Source organism: Muscardinus avellanarius, assembly GCF_963383645.1.
Source record: "Muscardinus avellanarius genome assembly, chromosome: 5".
NCBI classification, from domain to species: Eukaryota; Metazoa; Chordata; class Mammalia; order Rodentia; family Gliridae; genus Muscardinus; species Muscardinus avellanarius.
The window spans coordinates 30,138,172-30,164,574 of record NC_137790.1 but is presented as its reverse complement, the minus strand read 5'-3'; the positions used below and the strand labels follow the sequence as shown (position 1 = coordinate 30,164,574).

At 35.9% G+C, this 26,403-nt stretch overlaps 1 protein-coding gene across 1 annotated transcript in view; it reads right to left on the bottom strand.

Annotated features, from left to right (window-relative positions):
* Nucleotides 1-24,746: 24,746 nt before the first annotated feature.
* LOC308263221 (SAM domain-containing protein SAMSN-1) overlaps nucleotides 24,747-26,403 on the bottom strand; it is a gene marked incomplete at both ends in the record, with an annotated part of 62,244 nt that continues 60,587 nt past the window's right edge. The window contains one exon of the mRNA XM_080696133.1: nucleotides 24,747-24,949. Within this exon, the coding sequence (XP_080552259.1) occupies nucleotides 24,747-24,949 (203 nt within the window). The remainder of the gene's footprint in view (nucleotides 24,950-26,403) is intronic.

Below are 26,403 nucleotides of genomic sequence, written 5' to 3'. Positions count from 1 at the left end.
ATTTTCTGATTCTTTACATGTATATTTCCCCCTGAAAAGGAGACATTTTGTTGCATACTCCAGAAATCAGCTCCATCCTGGTTGTAATTATTTTGTTGCTAAGAATGTTTGTTAAATGGATTTTTTGAACTAGTTCTGTGAAGTTTGAAAATTTTGTTGTGTATATTCCTCAATATTTCTGCTCAGTTATTTCAATGGTCAGCTAATGACTTGATAGACAGTTCCTTGAGTGCATTCAGCCAGGGCACCTGCCTGACTGCTGAGGGACTTTGCCTGTGTTCAAGTTACATTCTCCCAGGATTTAAAGATTAAACTGCTTTCCTTTTTCAAACAGTTCCAAACTCTACTTTTGCCTTCATTTCCTTCTTGTAAATATCCTCAAGGTCATCTGCAGATGAAGTAGGAGGGTCTTTCTCAACTGTTTACACATGCAAGTGCACATGGCCTTCTATATTCCTAGGAATTTATTGGATATTCTCAAAGTTCCACATGAAAATATAATTCTCCAGTCTTTTCTTTTTCCCCCATTTTTAAATCAATGCATTGTAATCAACATATTAATGGGATTCAAGATGGTAGAGGCATACCATCTTGGGCTCTCACTTGGGGCAAATAAAAACAAATCCTCCTTGCAATGGAGGTAACAGAGAGGTAAATATTGACAATTCTCTAGGGATGGAATTTTTAGGGAATTCTAACCCCCCTCACTTTCTTCCAAGGCTTTTCGGCTGGTAGGTTTGACAGTTTGTGCACTCATGTAGCTTTTGGTTTGAAGGCTATTGGAGTTAAGAAAGGGAATCATAAGCCGGGCGTGGTGGCGCAAGCTTGTAATCCCAGCTTTCGGGAGGCTGAGACCTGGAGGATCGCGGTTCGCGGCAGCCTCAGCTACTTAGTGAGGCCCTCTGCAACTCAGTGAGACCCGGTTTCAAAATAAAGAATAAAAAATAGGGCAGGGGGTGTAGCTCGGAGGTCAAATGCCCCTGGGTTCCATCCCCAGACCCGCAAAAAAGAAAAAAAGAAAAAAAAAAGAAAGGGAATCATAGAGTAAGTTGAAATGCCATAGTGTTTGCTGTTTTTAGCAAGGATAACGATTTTTTTAAAATAAATGTTCTTTGGAATTTTGCAAGATTTTTGCTAATTTAAAGAAATCTAAAAACGTTTATTTTGACCATTTTAGCAGTATTTTCATTGCTTTTATGGAGGAGAAGATTTATGGTCATCAGTACTCTGCCATTCAGAAATGTATCTATGATAATTTTTAATAATTTCTACTGTCAAGACAAAGGTGAAAAATATTGGTTTATAAAGAAAAGAACATTTAGGGCCAGATTATGGAAAATACAAACACTTAAAACCAAAAGGGGGAAGAAGTGCTTTTGAATTAGATAGATAAGGAATGGTTCAGAGGTGAATCTTATGATAAACAAAAAAGAAGCCTGGCATAGTAGCATTTGCCTCTAATCCTAGTATTTGGGCAGCTGAGACAGGAAGCTTGCAGGCTGAGACAGAAGGCCCACCACAGCAAGGTTGTGAGACTCTTAGCAACCTAGTGAGACCCCGATATATACATATATAAAGTCTTTCTCAATTGTATATACATCCACATGGCATCCTATATTTTTAGAAATATATTGAATATTCTCAATGTCCTATATCATTCCCCATTTTTAATTGATACATTGTACAAATACACACACACACACACACACACACACACACACACACACTCAGAAAGGAATTTCAAGAAGTAAACAGTTAAAGCTATTAGATAATGTCAACACAGATAAGAAAATGTATTAAAAAAGAAAGACCATCTCCAGTTTCCTAAGGTTTAATTTAACAGTTTTTAACTTTACAGTTGTATAAAAGCAATTCACAATTAGTAGAGTCCATACTTCAAACTCTGAATTTTGATCTTTTTTGGGAGGAATTTCAGAACAACACTTGGTGATAGTGAGTCTTGACAGGGAGTCAAGTGATATTGAGGATAAACAACCTGGTACTCTATAGTACTGTTTCGCTGAGCCATGATGTTCTGTAGGTTGAGTGTATTAAATGTATTTTTGACATACAGCATTTTCAACTTACAGTTGGTTTATAAAGATATAACCCCATTGTAAATCGAAGAGCATTTATACTAATTTTAATGATCTATTAAGAGTTCACTGCGACCCTTATTGTAGCAGTTACGGTAGAGTGGTGGGACAAAATCCTGACTTCAGTAAGTTATAACACAAATGGGAGGCAAACAAGATAAAACAAGTTTAAACAGCCCTGGCAAAAAACCCACAGAGCTATGAAAAGAAGAGAAAAAAACTATCAGCCAGTAGGTTGAATAGGATAAGAGTTAAGAGTTTCATATTCTCCCATGTTTCAGTTCAACTTCTTCATTCATTATTTATGCATTTCCCCTTTGGCCTCTATCCTAGTCCATAGGGCCATCGTTAGTGGACTGAGGTTGGGGGTGATGAGAATGACCTTTTTCCCAAAAAACAAGTGTGATGCAAGACTGTTAACTTCTCAATGAAACTGTGACAAATAACGATGATGGCTCTAAGAGGGACAGTGGGCTGAAGCATGCATAAAGTTTGAGAAAACAGAGAATAAACACCAGCTCCATCTCTCTTGGTGTTCTTTGTATGACCTTGACCAAATTACTTGGGCTCTCAGCGTCACTTTCTTCATATGGATAATAATACTAATCATTTCAGGATTGTTGTGTGGGCTAATTGAGATAGCACCCAGGCTTGTCAGTAAATTCCTAGTACTACCTCTTACATGCTATTTGAGGATGAAAGAATTAGTCTTTTAACATCTCCATTTTGTCATCTCTAATATAAAAAAGCCTAAATTATATAATCTCTATTCTAATCAAATGAGCCTCCAATATATTTTAGTATGTTATTATTCTGTATGTATTTTTTAGCTTAGATAGATATTTGAAGTTGGTCTGGGACTTAATCATTTATAATTTTTATAGTTTTCATTAGAAAAGACATCCAGAATTCCAAAGAATTGGTTTACAAAAAAACTTAAGAAGATAGTTTTACCAAACTGGAGACTACTTTTAAATAGATAGTCTTATCCCAGGACATGCAATACATAGTGCTCACCAATGCATATTTTAGATCTTTAAAAGATAGACTTTGAAAAGAGGCACATCTGACCAGATCTTAAAGATTAGATCTGTGTGTTGAAAGCTCCTAGATTAATTGTTTTCCCTAAAATGTTTCTAAGTATTTATGAAGATTGATAACTGATAATTTGGAGTAACTGAGGAGACTTTGAAATAGTAAGCTCCACAAGGAATAAGGGCACGTTTGAAGCAAGGTAGTGTTCAGGCAAGAAGTAAAGAGACAAGTAGAAGTGAATCATTGGATGCAGGAGAATTGGTAAGACCAGCAGAGCATAATGAAAACAGGATTAGATAAGGGACTTAGAGACACAAGAAAAGGGGGAACTGCAGGCTAATTTGGGCTGAGCTGGGCCAGAATGGGAAGAGATGAACAAAACAAAAAGGATTTGCCTTCTCAGAAACTGATTTCTCTTTCCCACCAATACTACCAGCTTGTTTTGTTGAACTTTATTTGGGTAGACATCGCATGTGATTTAACCTCTACTTCAAAGTAAGAATTAAAGGCTGCTCATTTTATATTAGTAGATTGATACTTTGAAGGTTAAAAAAAGTAACTGAGAAGTAATACTGAGAAGCAATGTTGGAGTCACTGTGATTTTATTATATACCACTTCCCACTTAATTTTTAACATGTGGTATCTCAACTGGGGTTATAGTCTGAATTGTGAAATAATTTATACTTTGATTATTTTTCCTCATTCTCTTTATTCTTCCCAGGTGAACTGTAACATGGATTTATTTATTTATTTATTTATTTATTTATTTATTTATTTATTTATTTATTTGGGTGGTACTGGGGATAGAACCCAGGGGCTTTTCTACCTCTGGGCTATACTCCCAGGCCTATTTTATAATTTTTTTGGAAACAGGGTCTCACTAAGTGGCTGAGAGCTTCACTAAGTAGCTGAGGCTGGCTTCAAACCTATGCGATCCTCCTGTCTCAGCCTCCCAAGCGCTGAAACTACAAGCATGCGCTACCATGCAAAGCTAGATTTATTTTTTAAGTTAAAGATGGTTGGCCAATTTTTCTTTGGGGCTCCTCCAATTTCACAATACTTCTTGAGACAACACTACCCAGGGTGGACAGAAAATTCTATTATTGTCTACTTTACTGGAGGCTTCCCATTTTCTCAAAGGCATTTTGTTCATGAGTGCTGTTTGAAAAAGAAGATGGATCCTTGTGTAGGTGGACTCTTGGATGGCACTGTTGATCAGTGAGGGCTTTGTAGACAGTCAGGTAGCACTGAAGCTTTCGAGATCTTTTTTAACAACCTGCAATTGACATTAACACTATGAAAGAGTTCTCCAAAGACAGACACTTTCAATTAACCAAATTACTCTAACAGGACACAGCTCAGAAAGATTTAAGGCTGGGTTAGTTGCTATGCCAGCCAAGACTACTCTTGCCAGTTGAAAGGCAAGCACGTCCTTTCCTGCCAACTTGGGAAGAGATGGTTCTTGCAGTGACAGCAGATCTACTATGCATGTTTGATTTAAGGCCCTTGATTACCATGCCTTTGTAATTATCATCTGGCAATGAAAAATCTTGGGGAAAGTATAGATCTTAAATTTAAGAGTTCAGAAGTCTGTGAAATGAATTTTCTTTTTGGTGTCTCAACTTTTTTCAACAAATTGGTCTTGATTTGATAAAAACCATAGCACAATCTTTTGCCAGTAAATGTTATTCATTTTCACATTGCTAATAAAAATGTTGCTTTAGCAGGCTACACTGGTGTTCAAGACTTCTTCCAGAAGTCTTTAAGTTGGTGGCTTGACACCCCAGATTTCACATGAAGTTGTGACAAAGCTATGTAAAACCTCTTTTTTTTTTTTTGGTGGTACTGGGGTGGAACCCAGGGGCTTTCTACCTTCAGGCTATACTCCCAGACCTATTTTATAGACCTATTTTATATTTTTTATACGGAAACAGGATCTCACTAAGTTGTTGAGAGCCTCACTAATAGCTGAGGCTGGCTTCGAACCTGTGCGATCCTCCCGTCTCAGCCTCCCAAGCACGGGGATTACAAGTGTGCGCCACCACGCCTGGCTGTAAAACCTATTTTAATTATTAAATTTATTATTCTGAGATAGTGTACTCAAAATGATTCTAAAAGGCCAATATTATATTGCTGATTCATTTTTAAAATTTTGATTTTACTTAAGACAAATGATATGTAGGGTAACGTGACTCCACTTTTTTCCTACCTTGGAACCATATGTTCTTTAGAAAACACAAATTTCAAAAGATTTGTAAAGATGAGAGAAGTTGCCTTTTCTTGATACCTAACTTCAATCAGGAGCATTTTGTTAAATTAAGTTTGCCCAATGCCCTGTGTTTCACCTACGGTTAAACAGCATGGTATGAAGCAGCCTGGGCTTGTTTCCAGATCTCAGTGCAAATGTGAATTCTTACATGTGAATAGGTGTGTCCACGAATAAATCTCTTTTCTCTTCTAGGCCTGGAACAAACTGGAACAAACGCTCTCTGGGTTCCTTCCATCTTTGACATCTATAATTTCATGAAGATTGGAATCTCTCTCCTTCAGAAAGTTACCTACAGCATCCAACTAGTACTCAGCCCATAATCTTGTGAAAATGCTTATTTATGAAACTCTAGTAATTGGTGTTTAGAAACCTTTCATCTCAGGATTTTCTTCCTACTTGTCTGATATTATTATAGATAAGGGAAATTTGAGGTCAAAAGTAGGGGCATCCACATCATTCTCAGATTTATAGACTTGGAGTTAGAATGAGAATGGGAATGACTTCTTTTTGTTTGGTGTAGATCTACCCTCTATTATAGGGCACCATTAGTAGCTTAAATTCAGGGATAATGAAGGCAACCCTTTTTCCCCGCTTTAATGGGATCGTTTAAATTTTCACATATGCCCACTTGTATGCTGTATTACATAAGTCCTTGTAGTTCCGAGACCATGTTTTTAGGTTCCAAATATCCCTAGTTCCTAGATTTTAACAGTTCTTTCACAACTAATCAATTAATAAGTTATATACCATGATTTTTAATAAAGATTGCTTGTGGAAAGATTATACAGGCTGAAGATTTCCTTTTATCACTACAATGTAAGCAATTTCCCATGAACTCAATGAAAAAGGAATGTTTAAATGAATCATTTGGTCTACTTTTTTAAAACTAACAAACACTTTGGGGGTAATTACTCTAAATTTGTTTTTAATTGGCAATGTACCTCATAAATCATATTGTATACAGCTAAGTAGTTGTGACTTCAGAAAGTGTATAATCTTACACTAATTGTATGCCTGAATTTTTACTCTCTTAAAACAATAGAATGGAAGAAAACCCAGAAAAAACATATAAAATTTATATTTATTGAAAGCTAAAATATCATAGCTTAGAGGGCAAACATCTCACTCTCATAACAGTGAGGCTTGTCTTCTTCATTATTTTGGCATGATGATGAATCTTTTGTTACAAAATTATTTTGCTATTGCAGTCTTTGATATTTGTCCTGCTTCTCCAGATAGACTGCAAACTTGTTGAGAGAAAACACCATGTATTATTGAAAAAAATAGTGGATAGTGGATTATTTATTAATATAATTTATATGGCATCTGGTTAATTTCTCAGAAATGCTTTTGTGAATGATCCTTAAATCTATATCCTTCACTTTGGTTTGTAGAACTTGGGAATTTTGTTCACAGGCAATTTATCCTAGACTTAGTAAAGAATAGTAAATAAAAACTTATAAAAATAAAGAAAATGAAAGAGACAGTAGAAAAACCTATATAAATTGGGATCCTTAGAGTTTCTTTAAGCATCCAAGATGAGGAAGTAATTTATTTTATTAAACTATCTTGGTATGAATATGATAGTTCAATATTTCATAAATATTTAATGAATTGTTATTTCCTACAACTTCTTAGTGTTGGGACAATTGAAGCTTTGCTTGGAATTTGAGTATATGTCTGGATGTGTGGGGAAGCAGATAATGAAAAATATTGACACTTCAATGTGTCTAAAAGTATGGGGGTGCTGGGAATTGAACCAGGGACATTCTACCTGTAAGCTATACCTCCATCCATACATATATATGATTTGTTAAATTTTGAAACAGGGTCTTGCTAAGTTATTGTGCACTGGCCTTGAAACTGCAATTCTCCTGTTTCCGCCTCCCAAAGACAACTTGGATTACAGGTGTGTGCCACCAGGTCTGGCTTAGTAAGATTCTTTATGGTATAAATTTGAAAGTACTTCATAGAACTACTCCTTTACTTTTAATTCTTAAAGGTAACATTAATAATAATATTGAACTCCATAGAAGTAAAATCTTGCAGAAATTTTATTAGGTACCTTACTTGCTTAAGATTCATAGCAACCTTGAAATGTAGACATTTTACATTCGAATAAACTTAATATTTGGTGATTGAGAACTTGAAGCAAATAAGTACTGAAACTAAGTCTGTTCCTGAATCTCTCACAATCTAAAATTCGTCTTTTTTCATTGTATCATGTTGATTTCCTATGCTGAGGAAAAACTTTATTTTTTCTTTTGCTCTCTATATTGTAGGTAGTTCTTTGCTACTGGTTCTGGCACTGTCTCACTCAGGAGCTTCCAATAACTGCCAGTCACATGGTGACAATTATGCTTGATGAAGCAGATCCAGTAAGTACTTGATCGACTTTTTCCCATAAATGCTGACATTCTGCAGCCAAAGGGAAAGGAACACTTGCCATTATTCTAAGCACTCTGGCCATCTCCCCTTTTCCTTCCCAATAACACCAGGCCCCGAGATACTTAAGAACAGTGTGCTCAGATACTTAGTGTCAGCCCAGTTTCTAGGCCTTTCATCAAATACTTCCTCGAGTAATTTAAATTTTTTGAGGTCTGTAAGTCCTACAAGCAGACAGGTAATGATTTGTGAGATTTCAGGGGATACTGGGCAATGTGTAATTTTTGCTATTGGTCACTGCATCCCTAATAATGCATTGCTGTGGATTTTGAAGTCCTCACAATGTTACAGAATCCTCTAGGAATACATAGGGAAGAAATGCATACATTTAGAAATTCTGAATTCATGCTATTATGAGAATGTAAACATCCATACGATAATCTCACAGGTATTGGTTAGCACATTGTTTTATAGTCCAAAGTGACTTCAGCAGTTCCTAAAACAGTAGCTCAAAGCCTCTGTGTCAGAATTGTTCACCAAAGCTGGGCAGGGTGGCACATATCTATAATTCCTGTACTTGGGAAGCTGAGACAGGGGCAGGATCACAGTTTCTAGCCTCAGCAACTTAAAAGGGCTGTTCTCAATTTAGTGAGACTGTTTCAAATAAAAAAAAATAAGGCTATGGTATAGCTTAAAGGTAAAATGTCCTATGCTTAATCCCCAGTAATTCCCTACAACACACACACACACACACACACACACACACACACACACACACACACTTATTCAGCTATCTTGATACCTTGGGTATTTCAGCCCCTTGACTCATATTCTCCTGTCCTCTAACACAGAATATTTGTGTAATGTAAATATTAGCTTAGTGCAATAAAGTTTAATGTTATAGTACACTCCAACATGGCTCAAGCATCATTTCTGAATGACTCTCTTAAAAAAAAAAATGAGCCAGGGATTCAGGCTTTTCTCTTAGGGGATCCAAGTTCCAGGGTGCCTACCTTCTCACCAAGTAGATGAAGGGATGGTAGGATCCCAGGGAAGAATAAGGAAAACCTAGTCAGAAAAGGACATGGATTGCAAAGAAGATCTTATCCAAACAAAGAAGGAGAAACCATAAATGAGCAAATAAGGTAATTTAACTGAGGGGGATGGGAGGAAAGAAGAGGAAAATCCCCTAATGTACATTCACAAACATACTAAAGTCAGTCACTAAGCTAAACATGAGAAGGAGGGAAAGAGGAGGAAGGGGGTGGGAATTGTTGAAGGGCTAAATAAGCAATGTGTGCATGTATGCCTCTATCATCTTGTACCCCATTAAGATGTATGACTATAATGCATCAATTAAAAAGGATCTTATCAGCCAAACCCCACCTTAGGCTACAACTGATCCCATGTACCCAACTAAAAGCAAAAGAGCTAGAATAGGCCCAGGAGGTTAATACCACAGTTTGGTTAACACAGAGAATTTTCTCTGCCTAAGTTACATGAATGAGGCTGACCAAAACAAGAAACACAAAATCAAGCAAGCATGAAAAACTTTAATCATAATAGAATTTTAATGTGCACTAAAGAATGCCTTTTTGTGAATATAGACATGTTTAAAAATAATAGGATCATAATGTGACTTTTAGCAAGGTATTTCTATTTTTATATATCTACAGTATGGTCTTTAGAAGAATCCAAATGGGGACTTTTAATAAGAAATTCTTGGAATAGGTCCTGCTTAATGGACATACAACCCATGTTGATACACAGGGCTGTGTTTTTACACAGACCTAGATTTGGCTTAATATTCTGATATTGATGTCTCAAAATTCTTAATAATTGTGAACAAGAGATTCCACATTTTCATTCTGCACTGGCCTATTATTTCAAGCACTCTGACCATTTATCATTAGATAGCTGGTTCTACCTGAAACTCATGTCTTATCAATGACTGTATTAGTCAGCATTCTCACTGTTATGATCCAACAACCTGACCACTAAATTTAGAGGAAGGAAGATTTATTTGCTCATGACTTTAGATTCAATCCATGTGAAGCCAGGGATGGAGGATCTCAGCACATAGCAGTAGGAAGACTGAGATGGTATTTGCAATGCTTCACTCTCACATTATAGAGGCCAAAAGCAAGAGAGAGTAAGGGGAATAACCATATATAGTTCACAAGGCTGCAGTCTGAGGCCTTCTCCAAGCCCCATCTTCTCCAGCCACACGGACAATACTGGGCCATCACCTAGATAAATTCATCACAATGCATTTATCCACTTCTTGGATTATAATCCTCATGACTCGATTACATCTTCCTCAACTACCAATTTAGGATATCTTTAAGAGACCACTCTAGCCGGGCGTGGTGGTGCACGCTTGTAATTCCTGCACTTGGGAGACTGAGACAGGAGGATCATGCAGATTCGAAGCCAGCCTCAGCTGGCTTAAGAGACCCTGTCTCCAAATAAAATATAAAATAGGTCTGGAGTGTAGCCCAGAGGTAGAGGGCCCCTGGGTTCCATCCCCAGAACCACCAAAAACAAAAAAAAGAGACCACTCTTTATTAACTATAACAATGGCTAAAACTAGGACTTTAAGGGTAAAATGAAGATGAAATATTTAAGATGCAATCGGTGCTAATTGTCCTTTTAAAGAAAATGAGTTACTGTGTGTGTGGGGGGGTGAGAGAGAGAGAGAGAGAGAGAGAGAGAGAGAGAGAGAGAGAGAGGAGGGAGAGAGAGAGACAGATAAATAGGGAGAGAGAGGGAGAGTGTATGTGTGGGCATGTGAACTCATTCATGTGCACATATAAATATATGCCCATATAGAAATGTATATTTTTAGGACAAGGTTTATTAAAAGCAATTTGTTTTAATTGATATTCATTGAGCATCATTCCTTTGTTTATTGCTAGCTAGTCATGTGAAGAGTTGGTTGATGTCAGTAGCACAAACATTTGTTTCAGATAAATGGGCCTTTCAGTTGGATAAATTTTAATTAAGAAACCTTTACTGTACAAGTAGTTGTTTTTTAAACTATTGCCAAAAAACATTACAATTTGCTTATTCTGTTATCTGGAATTGTAAGTTGTTCAATTATTTCTACTATAACCTTCAATATGTTTTTCCCTATGAATGTCTCTAGTTAGCCACGAGAATAAGAAATCTGAAACTTCCCCAGTATAATGTATTAATTCTGTTCTTACTTCCAGTGCCAAAGCAGGAGTAACTCTTTTAAAGCTCATACAGACAGAGACGGACTGCTAAGGATAGTAAGCAGGAAGGTGGCCAAAAATCTTGAATTTCCAGAATTATTTGGTAATAAAACAACTTGTTAATAAATGTTGCTTCCACATCACTTGCCTATATTGCTGCTATAGCTTATTCCATTTCATAGAAATTTATTTCTTTAATATATACCAAAGGAGAACACTGCACTCTTAATTCCTTGGGAATGGGTGCTATGTCTTTCTATTCCCAGATCCTGCTAGAGCTACCTGGCACCTAGAAACTGCTACGTATATATTTGCCAAGAAATAAAGGAATAAATTTCATGATTCTTTTAAATCACTTTTCTTCCCGTTTCTGGAGAAATATTTCCAGGTCTTCAAGAAATCTCTTGCTCTTCAAAAACAAACAAACAAACAAACAAACAAACAAAACACCAGGGTGCTTTTGATTTACAAAAAGTGTTCAAAGTTACAAAAACACTTTAAACTTCCATTATGTTCTTTAGCCCACACAAGTATGGTCCAGGTAGGGATGAAAGTAAGCATCTCATTAACTGGTCAGCACTAAGAAAACAAATAACCCAATAAAAAAAAAATGGGCAAGTGAACTAAATAGACACTTCACAAAGGAAGAAATTAAAATGGCCAATAAATGCATTAAAAATGCTGAACACCATTAGTAATTAAAGAGATGCAAATAAAAACTATCCTGAGATTTTATTTAACTCCAAATAGAATGACAATTATTCAAAACACAACTAACAAATGCTAGTGAGGATGTGGAGAAGTAGGAACACTAATACATTATTGGTGGGATTGTAAATTAGTGAAACCACTTTGGAAAACAGTCTGGAGGATCCTCAGAAGAATGGGAACAAATTTACCATATGATCTGGCAATACCACTTCTGGGTATCTAGCCAATAGGAAGGAAACCAAACTATCAAACTAAGGCATGTGTATCTATGTTCATAGCTGTACAATTCACCATCACTAAACTATGGAACCAGCCAAGATGTCCATCAACAGATGAATGGATTACAAAACTATGAGTTATGTACACAATGGAATTTTACTTAGCCATAAAGAAAAACATAATTACATAATTTCCAGGGAAATGGGTGGAACCAGAGGACATTATGCTAAGTGAGATTAGTCAGTCACAACAAATAAGAAATCGGATGCTTTCCCTAATATTGGAAAGGTAGAGAGAAAATGAGTCATAGGAAGAACTCTAGATGAAGAAGGAGATACTATAGATGAGCAAATAAGGTGATCTAATTGAGGGGATGGAAGGGGGGAAGAGGGAAACTCTCTAATGCACATGATGTACTTTAGCAAAAATATCAATGTACTAAGCCAAATATGAGAAGAAGGAAGGAGAAGGGAATGGGGTGGGAATTGGGTAAGGGTTAATTGAGTGATGTGTGCATGTATGTCTCCATCATCTTGCATCTCATTAAGATGTATGAATACAATGCACCAATTAAAAGAAAAGACATTTAAAGTATTTTTTGGTTAGAATTCTTGCAGCTATAATCTAAAGACCTAACCATGTAACTTATAAGAAGGGAGATTTATTTGCTCACAGTTTTTCTCAGAGATATTTCAGGTCATTTAGTGTAAGGCTTCCTGCATCTGGACTTCAAGGCATGTTGGTGGGAAGGGGAGAGAGGTTGAGTACATGGGCTGTGCTCCCCACATCCTGGAGCCCAAAGCAAGAGAGAGAAAAAGGGGAGGTAGAACCACTTCCTCCTCCATACTCTCCCACCCTGGCCACCACCCAGAAAAATTGTAATGGATTAATCCATTGCTTGGATTACAACCCACATGACTCAAAAACATCAGCACCGAACATTAATCAATGAGCTCTTTAGGGAACATTTTCTATCTATCTATAAAAGCATCTGAAGGCTAGAAACAGTATGTACTTAACTGTCATATTAAAAAATCATTTTTGTTTTTTGGTGGTACTGGGTTTCCTGGAAACCCTCCTACCTCCAGGCTATGCTCCCAGACCTATTTTTTTTTTTATATTTTTATTTGGAAATAGGGTCTCTTAAGCCAGCAAAGCTGGCTTCTAACCAACGTGATCCTCTTGTCTTCACCTCCCAAGCGTGGATATTACAAGTGTGTGCCACCTCACCCAGTTCATTATTTTTTGAAGGATGTTTTTGTCCTGTTGAAAACAAATCTCAAGTTATCTGAACACACAAATATAACATATGTGCAAATAAAGGAAAATGCATGAGATTTTTAAAAATATATAGATTCATAGATTTTTGTATTAAACTTACTTCTAATATAATGTTTTCTCAGTCTACTAGTGAATGTCATGAGTAGAGGGTAGTTATCCTCTTGTTTAGATTCATAAATAATTTACTTGCCATGTTAGTTTCCTGTGGCTGCTAAAACAAATTAGCAGAAACATGGAGGCTTTAAAAAAATGGATTTTTTGCCGGGCATGGTGGCGCACGCTTGTAATCCCCGCGCTTGGGAGGCAGAGACAGGAGGATCGCGCAGGTTCGAAGCCAGCCGCGCTGGCGTTAGAGACCCTGTTTCAAAAATATAAAATAGGTCTGGGAGTGTAGCCCGGAGGTAGAAGGGCTTCCAGGAATCCCAGTACCACCAAAAAAAAAAAAAAAAAAAAAAAAAGGATTTTTTTTCTATCCTAGCTTTGTATATCAGAAGTTCAAAATCCATATTACTGGACTAAAATCATAGTGCATCTTCAGAGCCAGGCTTCCTCTGGAGGCTCTGGGAGAGAATCCAATTCTTGTCACTTAGCTTCTGGTGATGGCCAGCATTTGTTGGTTTATTATAGCTGCAACCCTCCCAATCAGCAATCCAGTATCTTCATCTTTCTATTGTATTTACAGTGCCTTCTTATCTCTGTGCATCAAATCTTCCTCTGCCTGTCACTTATATAAACATCTTTGATTATACTCATGGCCCAACCATATAACAATCTTCCTATCTAAAGATCCTTAATTTATTTTTATGTTTTTCAAAAGTTTTTCTTCTTTTTATTTGCTTTCTCTTTTATTTTTATGTGAATCATATTAAAAATGGGGGAGGGCACCAAGGTCCTTAATTTATTCACACCTGAATAAATTTGAGACCCTTTTCCCAAATAAGGTGGCATTTACAAAGTTCCATGGATTAATATCTGATGCCTCTAGGGACAATTATTCAGCCTACTATGCTATGCTTGCTCTCTTGCTATGTACATTAATGACTCAGTATGGGATTTTAGGTAATGTAAAGTAATATAATTTTCTCTATGCTCACTAATACAGAAATAAAAATACCTTATAATATGTGTATTGGAGAGTTATAAACTAAATAATACCGTAAAGAAAATGATTTCTAAAAAGGCAGGCTTTGGTAAGTAATACTCAGAGTGGGAGCTCATAACTTCATAATAATACTTCACACAAATTAATGTTAATTGTTACCCCCAAAGTAAGGCCATTAAACAGTTTACTGATCCTACCTTCAGAATATATTTTGGTCTTTTGTGTGGTCCTACCTTTTCAATGGTATTTTATTTTTTACCCAGAGGGGATATAAACACCGGCATGGCAATATTTCCTGGTATATTTCATCTATAAGTCTAAAAGAAAAAGGAAATAAATAACCACATAGATTCTTGATAAGCTCTGCAGCAATCAAAGACAAAAGGCTACTTAGTGAGGCTCTCAGCAACTTAGTGAGACCCTGTTTCCAAATAAAACACAAAGTAGATCTGGGAGTATATAGTCCAGAGGTAGAAACCCCCTGGGTTCCACCCTTAGTACCACAAAAATAAAATTTTAGAAGTATTTCAGCTGGTAGAGCTTCATTTTGAAGTGTAATTCCCAACAGATGAAAAGAATAAGTGTTTCTATATCCCCTAGCTATGAAGAGCTAAACTGTCAGTAACCTTGTCACTGACCAGGGAAGAATAAAAGATATTTATTTTATTTTTTATTGATGAGGTAACATCCTTCTACCCATGAAACGAAGTATCTCATTCCTCCAATAGAATTTGTTTATTAATTTTCTACTACCTGCCTCATAATTGTGCCCAAACTCCCGATTAATAGCGTTGTTTTTGTTTCGATGTCAAATTTTTTCATGTAATTTGCAAGTTCCTGAAAACTCTATGAAGTTCTATGCTTAGCCAGCTGAAAAACTGAGCCCACGTCACAAAAGAACAATGTAGTTGTGGGGCTAGGAGGGAAGGAAAAACAAGAATGTTGGGATGTTACATAAATGTCCTCTAACACGTTCTCTGTTCTAAGGGCTAATGTACTGTAGCAATTCATCAGTCATTCTAATAGTCTTTTAACTCCTATCAGAAAGCCTACTAAATGCTAACATCTTAAATGTTTAATATTCTAAAACATATTTTCATTAATCATGCAAATTATCTGGGCATACATTTACACAGTCACCTCTTCTGAGATTAAGGAGCCTAAGACTTTGCATGTGAGAGACTCATGTTAGTGAGTCATATTGCAGATAAAATGTAACTTAGAGTTAAAGAATTTTAGAAGGGATGAGTTTCTGGTATAATTCTAGTATCTCTGTAGGATCAAATTGGCATATACCTAAAAAAGCTATTAGTGTCAGGTATTTCTCAACAGGTGGCAAGCAACTAAAATACACACTGGCTTCATTCTATTTCATTACATAGTTATGTATGAATATTAATATTGGTAGATATGTGTTGACCTAATAGGGATAATTCTATATTTCATAGCAAAATGATTGTGGGTATGGTTGTTAGTAAGAAAGGGAAGTGTTCCTTGCAGTTAAAGTGGCATAAACTGCATAGTGAAAAATCCCCTATTTGAGTGTTGCCAGCCATTCAAAGTTCAGGAATTTTTACCTCCATGGAAAATGAAGAAATATTTGGGAAAGCCCTATGACACAGATGAATAAGAAAATGAAAGAGTACATGACTTAGGTTTTGGTGGCCTTAGTGGAAATACTTTATCCTTGTCCTTTTGTTCCTGAAGCAACTTGATTGTTAGCAGCAATGGAAGCCATTAGAGAAATAGAATGAAATGACCTGAAACCATGTAATACAGTTACACCAGAGTCACAGAGCAGTGCTCACTGGACTCTGGAGCATGGGCTAAGTAACTGGTTGTCATGAGGGATGGTGGATCGATGTTAAAGTCTCACTCCCTATAGGGAACAGATAGAAAAATCAAATTAGGATAACTCTAGGAGGTTTGTTTAGAAAGAGATCAATTATAAAGGCATGAGTGGAGTAGAAAGTAGAGGAACCAAGGAATCCTTGAGGAAGTGAAAGCTAAAAGACACAGATGTATTACTAAGCTAAGTCTTAGTAGATGATGAAAAGGAAGTGTTACCAAAATCTGAAGGAAGACAGTCAAGTAAAAAATATCTTTTAGAGGATTAGTGACCTTTAACAATGAAGACAGCCAGCACATGGTACCCTCATGGGAAGAACAAATGCCCTGACCTCCCTCTTCTCTCTCCCTCTGGTTCCCCATGGGGCTTCCCACTAACTGAGCCCAATAAGAGACCCAAAGGCAGGAATGAATTGGACAGAGACACAGGGAGTCAGAAACAACTAATTTTGGTATGAATGCCAGTTCTTTGATTATTCCACCCAAACCTATAGCCACCCCTTGAAAGATTTTCTTTTTTAAACCATGTCCTATGTTTTCTATTAAGATTGATTATTTTATTTCAGCTAAACTCCTAGCAACATCCTCAGTGCATTTATATAGGCCATCCACCTTAGCCCCTGACTTGGTAGCTTTTAAAAATAGATAATGGAATCCAGATAATTAAGTACTTTCCCTGTCTCACCTTTTTGGTATAACATTGTACTTTTAAATATCCATAGTGGGTATTGCTAAAGGAACACTGAAGACTTTACTTATTTACTTGATTTGTCTTTTAATTATGTTTCTGTAGTAAAATATTTAGCCATTATTTCTTAAACCACGAATCCTAAGGTGCAACAAAAATTCAAAGAGAGATATATTTATATAGAAAGATTTTTTCTTTTTGAGCATTTTCAATGATTGCTTCAGGAATGAGAGAATAAAGGTTTCAAGAATAAATAGTTGCTGAAATCCAAATTACTGCTGTACAGAAGTCCATGAGGCCCCCGGGTACAAGTGGTTATGTATCTCCTTTTGTTGAGTTCTCTATATTTTTATGAATATGCATATCAGGGAAAAAACTTCCATCTGCTCCCTTTTAGCTGATTCTATCACATTTTTGAGTTGTGCATCATTATGGAGCTTCAGAGAAAGATGATCATTTACATTACATATGGAAATAAAGGAGAGAAGAAGTTGATGAATTGCAAACAAGTATAATTTATATGGACAAAGTGTGCCAGAAGTGCTTTTCACCCCATTTTACTCGGCAAATGGAATGATTCCTGCCCGCTTGCTTGGCCTGGTGCCCATGAACTCAGAGAGGAAAGGATAGTTAGCCTTGTGTAGCAGGATTCCACTTCTGCCCTATGAGGGAATTGTGCTCAGCCTTCAGGCCCATCAGGGACCTCAGTGGTCAGAAGAGATAACTGAATATATCAAAGTCATTTTTTTAGACTCTTTCCTATGGTCAGAATTTATACTGTGCAGCACAAAAACATACTAATACTCTAACTCTTCGTAATTCAAATGTGAGAAGTTTGCATGATGAAGAAATGAAAGGGCTCGCATAATATGTTCCTGGTTTCATCCTCTCTTTACACATTGATTTCCCATGACAGATCCTTTGCCTAAATGCTTTGTAAATGTGTACACATCTATATTTAGGATGCCTTCCTAAGGACCTCACTGTTGCTTGTAAGTCAATCAGAGTTTACTCTCTAATTTGTAAGAAGCCAGGGCCCACATGTGGTAATAGTAATGATAACCCCAACGTATTGTTTTCTATAATTCATTTATACAGATATTTGTTCATATATTTAGTCATTCATTGTTCAAAAACAATCATTCCTATCAGGTGACAAGAGTAAAGAATGAAAAATAAAGATAGCCTCTTTCTTAACTGGTCAGGAATAAACAAATATTCAAATATTCTTTTTTAATATGCTTTTATTGGTGCAATATAAGAACATGTTATAATATAAATTATGTTAACAAGGACATTCATACACAAAGCACTTGGCGCCCCCTGCCTCTCCATACTCCCCCCATTTCCAATACAAAGTACTAAGATTGATATGGGGATTTTCACATATATACACATGGTCCATGGTAGAATTTCCATTAATGAACCTCAGAACCTCCTCCCCTTTTCTTAAACCATTTCCTGTATCCACTGAGATTTCTCCTTCATTGTCTGGAGCCCCTCTGGTATTTCAATTCCTTCCTAGCTTGCACATATTAGAGAAAAAATATGACCCTTAACTTTCTGTGATTGGTTAATCTCACTTAACATAATATTCTCCAGATTCTTCCATTTTCTTGCAAATGACATAACTTTTTATTGCTGATTAGAATTCCATTGTAGTATTTCCCATAATTTTTAATCCATTCATCTGATAATGGAAACATAGGTTGGTTCCATATTTTGGCCTTTGTGAATTGCACTGTTATAAACATTGGTATGCATATATTACTGTAGTTCTCTGTTTTCAAACCCTTTGATAAGTGGCATATCTGAATCATATGGTGGATCTATTCCCAGTTTTTGTTTTTGTTTTTTGTTTGTTTGTTTTTTGTGGTACTGGGGTTTCTGGAAACCCTTCTACCTCCGGGCTACATTCCCAGACCCATTTTTATATTTTTATTTGGAAACAGGGTCTCTTAAGACAGCGAGGCTGGCTTTGAACCTGCGTGATCCTCCTGTCTTTGCCTCTCAAGTGCAGGGATTACAGGTATGCACCACGACACCCGACCTCTATTCCCAGTTTTTGAGTGAATCTCCACACTGATCTCCATAGAGGCTGAACTAGTTTGCAATCCCAGCAACAATGTAGAGGAGTTCCTATTCCCCACATCCTTGCCAACATTTATTGTTATCTGACTTCTTGATGATTGCCATTCTGATTTGAGTTAGATGGAATCTCAAGATAGTCTTGATTTGCATTAAATCCCTAGGAATAAACTTAACCAAGGAGTTAAATTAATCTTTACCTATTAGACAGATGACTAATATCTAACCAAGGAGTTAAAAATATCTCTACAGTGAAAATTATAAAACACTAAAAAAATAAATTGAAGAAGATTTTGGAAGGTAGAAAGATTCCCCTTGCTCTTGAATAGGCAGAATAAATATTAGCAAAATGGCCATTTTACCAAAAATTATCTACATACTCAATGTAATACTTTTCAAAATACCAATGTCATTCTTAACAAACCTAGAAAAATCACTCATAAATTTCATATGGAGAAACAAAAAAACTAGAATAGCCAAAGCAATTCTCAGCAATAAGAACCATACAGGAGGCATCACAATTTCTGACTTCAAATTATACTAGCCGAGGGTGGTGGCACATGCTTGTAATCCCCATGCTTGGGAGGCTGAGACAGGAGGATCGTACAGGTTCGAAGCCAGCCTCAGCTACTTAGTGAAGTTCTCAGCAACTTAGTGATACCCTGTTTCCAAATAAAATATAAAATAGGGCTGGGAGTAGAGCCTCTGGGTTCCATTTCCAGTACCACCAAAAAAAAAAAAAAAAAAAAAAAAAAGAAAGAAATTAAACTACAGAACTATTATAGCACAAAAAGAATGGTATTGGCACAAAAGCAGACACATAGATCAATGGAACAAATACACACACTTATAGCCAGCAGATTTTCTACAAAACTGCCAGACACATATACTGGAGAAAAGATAGCCTCTTAAACAAATGATATTAGGAAAACTGGTTATCCATTTGTAGATAAGTGGAACTAAATCTTTACCTCTCAACCTGCCCAGGGGTCAACTGGAAATGGATCAAAGACCTGGCAATTAGACCAGAGACTGTGAAGCTACTAGAGGAGGGCATAGGTTCAACACACCAATCTAAAGGCAGAGGTAGAAACTTCCTCAACAAAACCCTCGAAGTTGCAGAAATTAAAACAAGGATGGTAGAACGGCATTAACCTAAAAAGTTTTTACACATCAGAGGAAAAACTCAAGAGTCTAAAGGAACTTAAAAGACTTTACACCAAAAAATCAATAACCCTAGCAAGAAATGGGCAACTGAATGGAATAGACAGTTTACAAAAGAAGAGATACAAATGGCGAATAGATACATAAACAAAGAAATATTCTATCATAATAAAAATACATTTGTCTGAGAAGTTCTGTTAAACCAGATGACCCCTGCTCATTCCTTCTGGCCAACTCTATTGTCCTACCCCTCAGACAATTTGTGTCCTAGGAATTTCAAATTGCTGCAGGTCCACGTCTGCATGATGGTAGTATGTATACTGCTTTCATTTTATATTCATACATCGGTAGATAAAAATGAAATCGTGACTATAAAACAGTGTTTATTATGCATATACTGCCTGCATTGTTTTGAGCACTTTGTATCCATTATTTCATTTAATTCATACCATTTTGTAGCTTAAGGGGAAAAATGCTAATCTTAGAGAATAAATGACCTGCCCAGAGTTATGCAGTTCTAAGAAAATGGTTCAACTTCATGACCCCCCAGTGTGTGTACTTAGGTAAACAAATTCAGAGGAATTCAGTGGTAAAATACCAAGTAGGAAAAAATAAAATCTACCTTTTATTTTATTTCCATGGCCAAAAACCAGGTCAAATTTAGAAACTGTTTTTCTTTTATCTATATTTAGCTCCTTTTCATTTTTCTCTCCACTTTCACATAATTTTAGCATGATTTCTCACTTTATGAGAGTGCTTGAAGGCTGCATACCAATTAGTTATGCAACTTTCTTTGTTGGAGGTGGTGGGGGTGATGGAACTACAGGGGTGCCTGCGTGGGGAGAGAGGGAGTATCTAAAATTTCTTCATATTATTTTTCTCAGAAATTATTCTTGTAACGGAAGTTTCTTAACATGAAATGTCATCAATTTGGTCTCTTTCAGGAAGTTGCATGGCACTTGACTGTAACCTCAATGAATTAGATGTTGTCTGAAACCTAAACATTTTTGCTGCCAATCATTTTAGAAATGTTTAATGTTATTTTAACTACTAACTCTGTTGTAAAATTGATTGAAAAAGAAAAGCTTCTAATATCAAGATGATATTCATTTATGTTTATATCAACAATAGAATATGGAAGGTACTAGAATTTAAATGATCTGAAGTTTTCCACCTTTCAAAAAGTATGATGAGGGCTTAATCCACTTATATGGAATAAAATTTATTCAATTATGCCTATTGTCATAATATACTGAGGGTTACAACTACAGACAATCTCTGGGATCAAATAGTTACTGCATCCCAGGAAGTCTTTACAACTGTATATATACTAAGAGACTTAACTAACTCCAATGAAGAGAATCTACTGTGATTTGAATGCAGATTTTCTGGTTCCATGAACTTTTCTTGACATAGTTTTGGGCAGCATGTATTTTCCATGTCTAAATATCACTGAGTGATTAAAAAAATGTATGAGATTGGAAATCTAACCAGACTTTAACCTAGAAACCAAAAGCCAATATGATTGTCCTGTAAATATTAAAATGTCAATAGCCCCTAATCTTAAAGGGTTCAGCTTCAGGTCTCTCTTACAGACAAAAGCAGCAATAGATTCAAGTTTTGACTCCTCATATCCACTGTTGAGATATTTCCTGCCTTTCTACTTCTCTTTTTTTGGCTTTCAATGGTCAAAAGAAAGAACTGTTTTCCTTTTGTGAGTATCTTCTCCCCCACACTGAATAAACTGAGGACAGAGCCTCAGGGATCTATCTGGAAAAGGCAGCAACACCCCCTTAATGTGGTATATATTTTCACTACACATATGTCTGTCTCTATTCAGTGCAGTACTCCCAGACAAGGCTGCTTTTGTAGCTACTTGAATTTTATGGTGTCTCTGCTTTCTTTCTATATCCCTCCTTTGCAGGAATCCAGTCTCTATCTTTGCTTCACCTCCTCAAGGCCCTTGCAGCTCTTTGCCTCAAAAGCATTTCTTTAAATCTTTGACTGGAGACCAGACTTTTATTTTTAAGGGACTGAAGTTTTGCCTGAGTATACTTCTTTGGAGATGTCTGCTATTTTATTAGCAAGTAGTTTCTTAGATGCTTCCCAATCTAGAATTTTTTGAAATCTCCATAAAGAATTTATCCTTCTTTGACCAAACTGAGGCAGTCGATTGAGTAAATGTTTAAAAACAATTATGTCCAATATCTGTGATTTAGATTCTAATCTATGGGGATCAGTAGACATAGGAGTGGGGCTATTATAGAGGGAGAATCTTGGATGTTTGAGGTTGAAATACTATTTTCTTCTTTGAAAGGGGAATGATAAAGGTAGATTTGTGGGGTTTTTCCTTGTCTGACCTGTGGGATTCCATCTCATCAATCTGGAAAACCATACAAGAGACTAACAGTGTCATGTTGTTTCCCAGCATTTGAAATTTGAAATAGTGTGTGTGTGTGTGTGTGTGTGTGTGTGTGTGTGTGCTGTTTTTTTTTCCTGAATTGTTAATACTTATTTCTTTAAAAATTTTAAATAACTTGGAAAGGTGTTTATCTACAGGGTAAGTAAAATTGTTTAAATATAAAAATGAAACCTAATATATATGAAATAATCATCACCTTCAATATACTATAGCAAAATTTTTAAATGCCTACTTAGTGCCAGATCTTATTTAACATCTGGGAATGAAAACACTAACCACAATAGTTTCTATCACAGAGACAGCACAGTCATGTGGAAGGGTAGTTATCATACACATTTGTAAAGTCTGATGTGAGAATTGCTATAACCAACAATTTATGGATTGCTATCAAAACACAAAGAAGAAAGCACCAAAGGAAATCATGGGGGGGTTTATGAGATTAAGTGACTTTTTGTAGTAATTTTGAGATAGAGAACAACGGGAGACTTTCAGTGTAAAAACAGCAGAAGACACTTGAGAAAAATGAATAGCATAAGGAAAACCATAAAGGGTACAGCAGATTTGTAAAACTGAAAGTAGATCGTTATGGTGAGCGTAGAAGTAAGGGTAGAGATGTGACTCGGAAGGTAAGCAAAAAATGGCTGGGAAAGGCCTTAAATATCATGGAAAAATATTTAGGTATTATACTAAAAATAAATGAGAAGCCATCACATTTTTCAGCAGGAAAGTATTTATTTTTATTTGTGTGTTAGAAAGACTTTTCTAGAGTCTGTGTGTAGGATGGATTAGCAGGGAGGAGGTCAATTGGAAAAATATTGTAATATTTCACACATGATAACATGAGATTTTAAAGTAAGACAGTAACTGTGGGAATGGATAGGAAACCTGAATATGTAAGCATTTCTAGACGTAGAATCCATAGGGGTTGATTGCTTATTGAATTTGTACGAATATATGTAAGATAAAGAGAGAAATGATTTCCTGCTTCAATAACTGGCTGGATGTTGGTATCAGTAAAGATAGGCTGAGAATAATAAAAAAAAGACACATTTATAGAGAAAAATAGAGATGTGGCTACAGCAAATTGAGGTTTCCTGGGAGTATTTAGTAAGTTGAATGACATAGATCTGGAAATGAAGTGTTGAGTTGAGGGTGAGATAATTGATTTGTGAATAATTAATATTCATAAAGTAAGAACTCAGCTAGGTGTGGTGGTACATGCCTGAAATCCCAGTAGTTGGGAGGCTGAGACAGGAGGATTTCAGAATGGAGAATAGCCTCAGCATCATAAAGAGAGTCTCAGCAGCCTTGATAGACTGTGTTTCAAAGAAAAATTTTAAGTGCCGGGGGTGTAGTTTGTAGAATGAATGCCCGCTGGGTTCAATCCCTGCTATCATACACATACAAAACAAGAAAAAGAAAACAGAAAGAAAAGTGTTAAAACTGACTATATAACTTTGTTTGGTAGGAGAAATTTCGTCTAAAATATAATGTTAAAATGTATCGCATAATAGTTATCTGGAATGTATAATATACACTTAGTTTTTTAATTAACATTAGGATATGTCAAAATTAAGAATATTCATACTTAAATACAAAACATCTGCACAATTATTAGAATTAGTCTTACTAAATGAAGAGTGAGAGTATATTACTATCTGTATTTTATTCCAGATAACAGAGTGAAGAGATCAACAAAAGATAATTAGTAAAACTCTACTATGAACAAGGATAAAATGCCTCCAAACGTTAACTCACATATTCCTAATAAATATTAAAATGAATATAGCTGCTATGTGGACAAGCTGACCCAACATAAATAGCCTCTATTACTATATATCCAATAATATGTATGAATGTATATATACATAAATATATGTACATTCAAACATTGCAGTCATAGAAAAGTGAGATATTTTTCAGATTTTATCATTTTGTACTTTTAAAACAAAACATAGATCACATAAAGAAAAGGCTTACTTACATATTACTTCTGTCTAATACACACAAGGAAAATATTAACATACAGTAGTTAAATATACATCTCATTTACAGTACTCGGGAAACTTAGAGATATGAACTTTTATATACAATCACCTCAGATTAAGACGTTTTAACTTTGGGTTATATTTACAAAGCTCTCTTTCTCTATTGGATCTTGCAGCACAAAAAGAGTTAAAATGGAGTGCATCTGTAGATATATAGCCGAGAATGAGGGTTCAGTCACTTGGCTCTGTGATAGTAATCTTCTGTACCATGTCAGGCAGATTTTCAGACTCCAGATCTTCTTTGCCATTATCTGAATTTCCCGATGAGATATAACAACCAGAGTCCCTTGGGCAGTCATCTAACTGTGACTTATTTAAGGAGATGTCTGGGCTTAAGGATAGGGGCACAGATTCATTTTCTTGTTCTTCAATATCTACAAATGGAAAAAAGGGCAAGAGTTAGGCAAGGCCAAAAAAAAAAAAGTTTTATTTATGTACTCATCCACTTTCAAACAGTATCCTATTTTAATTGTTCCAACTTTGACTTCTGCCAGTAAAAGATATATTTAGTTATAATAAAAGGGATATTTGCACTCAAATATTGAAGCCATTGTGTTCTTAGAGCACAGAGTTTGCCCTTCATTGCTCACTTGTAGCTTCATAGAATTCATGTGAACTGCCTACATAAGCAAAGATCGGTATGGACTTTTATTTTCATTAATAATTAGTTGCCAGAGAAAGCAGATTGTAGCCACAGTATGACTGATTCCTTGTCCAAATACTCCTTAAAATATCATTAGAAAAATTCACTGATGGTTTAAATGTGCAATCCAAGTAAATAGTGATCTTTTTGAAAAATTCCAGAATCACTATAATGTGGATTAATGAATAAAGAACCACTATGGGCAACAGCATACAGTAGGACTTCAATTAGTTGGAATGTGACCAATAAAGCTTTTTTTTTTTTTTTGCGGGTCTGGAGATGGAACCCAGGGACATTTGACCTCAAAGATACACCCCCTTCCCTATTTTTTATTCTTTATTATGAAACAGGGTCTCACTGAGTTTTAGAGGGCCTCACTAAGTAGCCGAGGCTGTCCTCAAATTGTGATCCTCCTGTCTCAGCTTCCCGAATGCAGGGATTACAAGCATGCACCACCACGCCCGGCTCCAATAAAGCTTTTTTAAGCATCCAGAAATCCCCTGTGTCTGTGTTCATTGGGAATACAGACATAAGAAACCAGGATGCTTTTAGAGAATAATACATCAATTTTTTTCATCAAATTTGTCATATGAATATTTAGTTTGTTTTACATATTTTAGTAGTACCAAATAATGATCATTTGCTTAGTTGATTATCTGGGTCATTAAAGCAGTTGTATTTTTAAAAAATTTCTTACTGGTGCATTGTAGTCATACATCTTAATGAGGCACAAGATGGTAGAGGCATACATGCACAAGTCACCCAATTAGCCCTTCTTCAATTCTCAGCTCATTCCTCCCTCTCCCTCCATCTCATGTTAGCTTAGTGATTAACTTTGATATGTTTGTGAATGTATATCATGTACATTAGGGAATTTCCCTCCTCCCCTTCCCATCTGCCTAAATTAGGTTGCCTTATTTGCTCATCTGTGGCTTCTCCTTTCTCTAGAGTTTCTCATGTGACCCTTTTTCTTCCTAGCTTCCACATATTTGGAAGACCATCCAATTTTTTACTTTTTGTGACTGACTAATCTCTCTTAGCATAATGTTTTCCAGTTCCATCCATTTTCCTGTAAATGACATATATTTTTCTTCTTTATGGCTGAGTAAATATAAAAATATATATAATGGAAATTATATATAATTTTGTATATATACATATATACAAAGTAGTTTTGTAATCCAT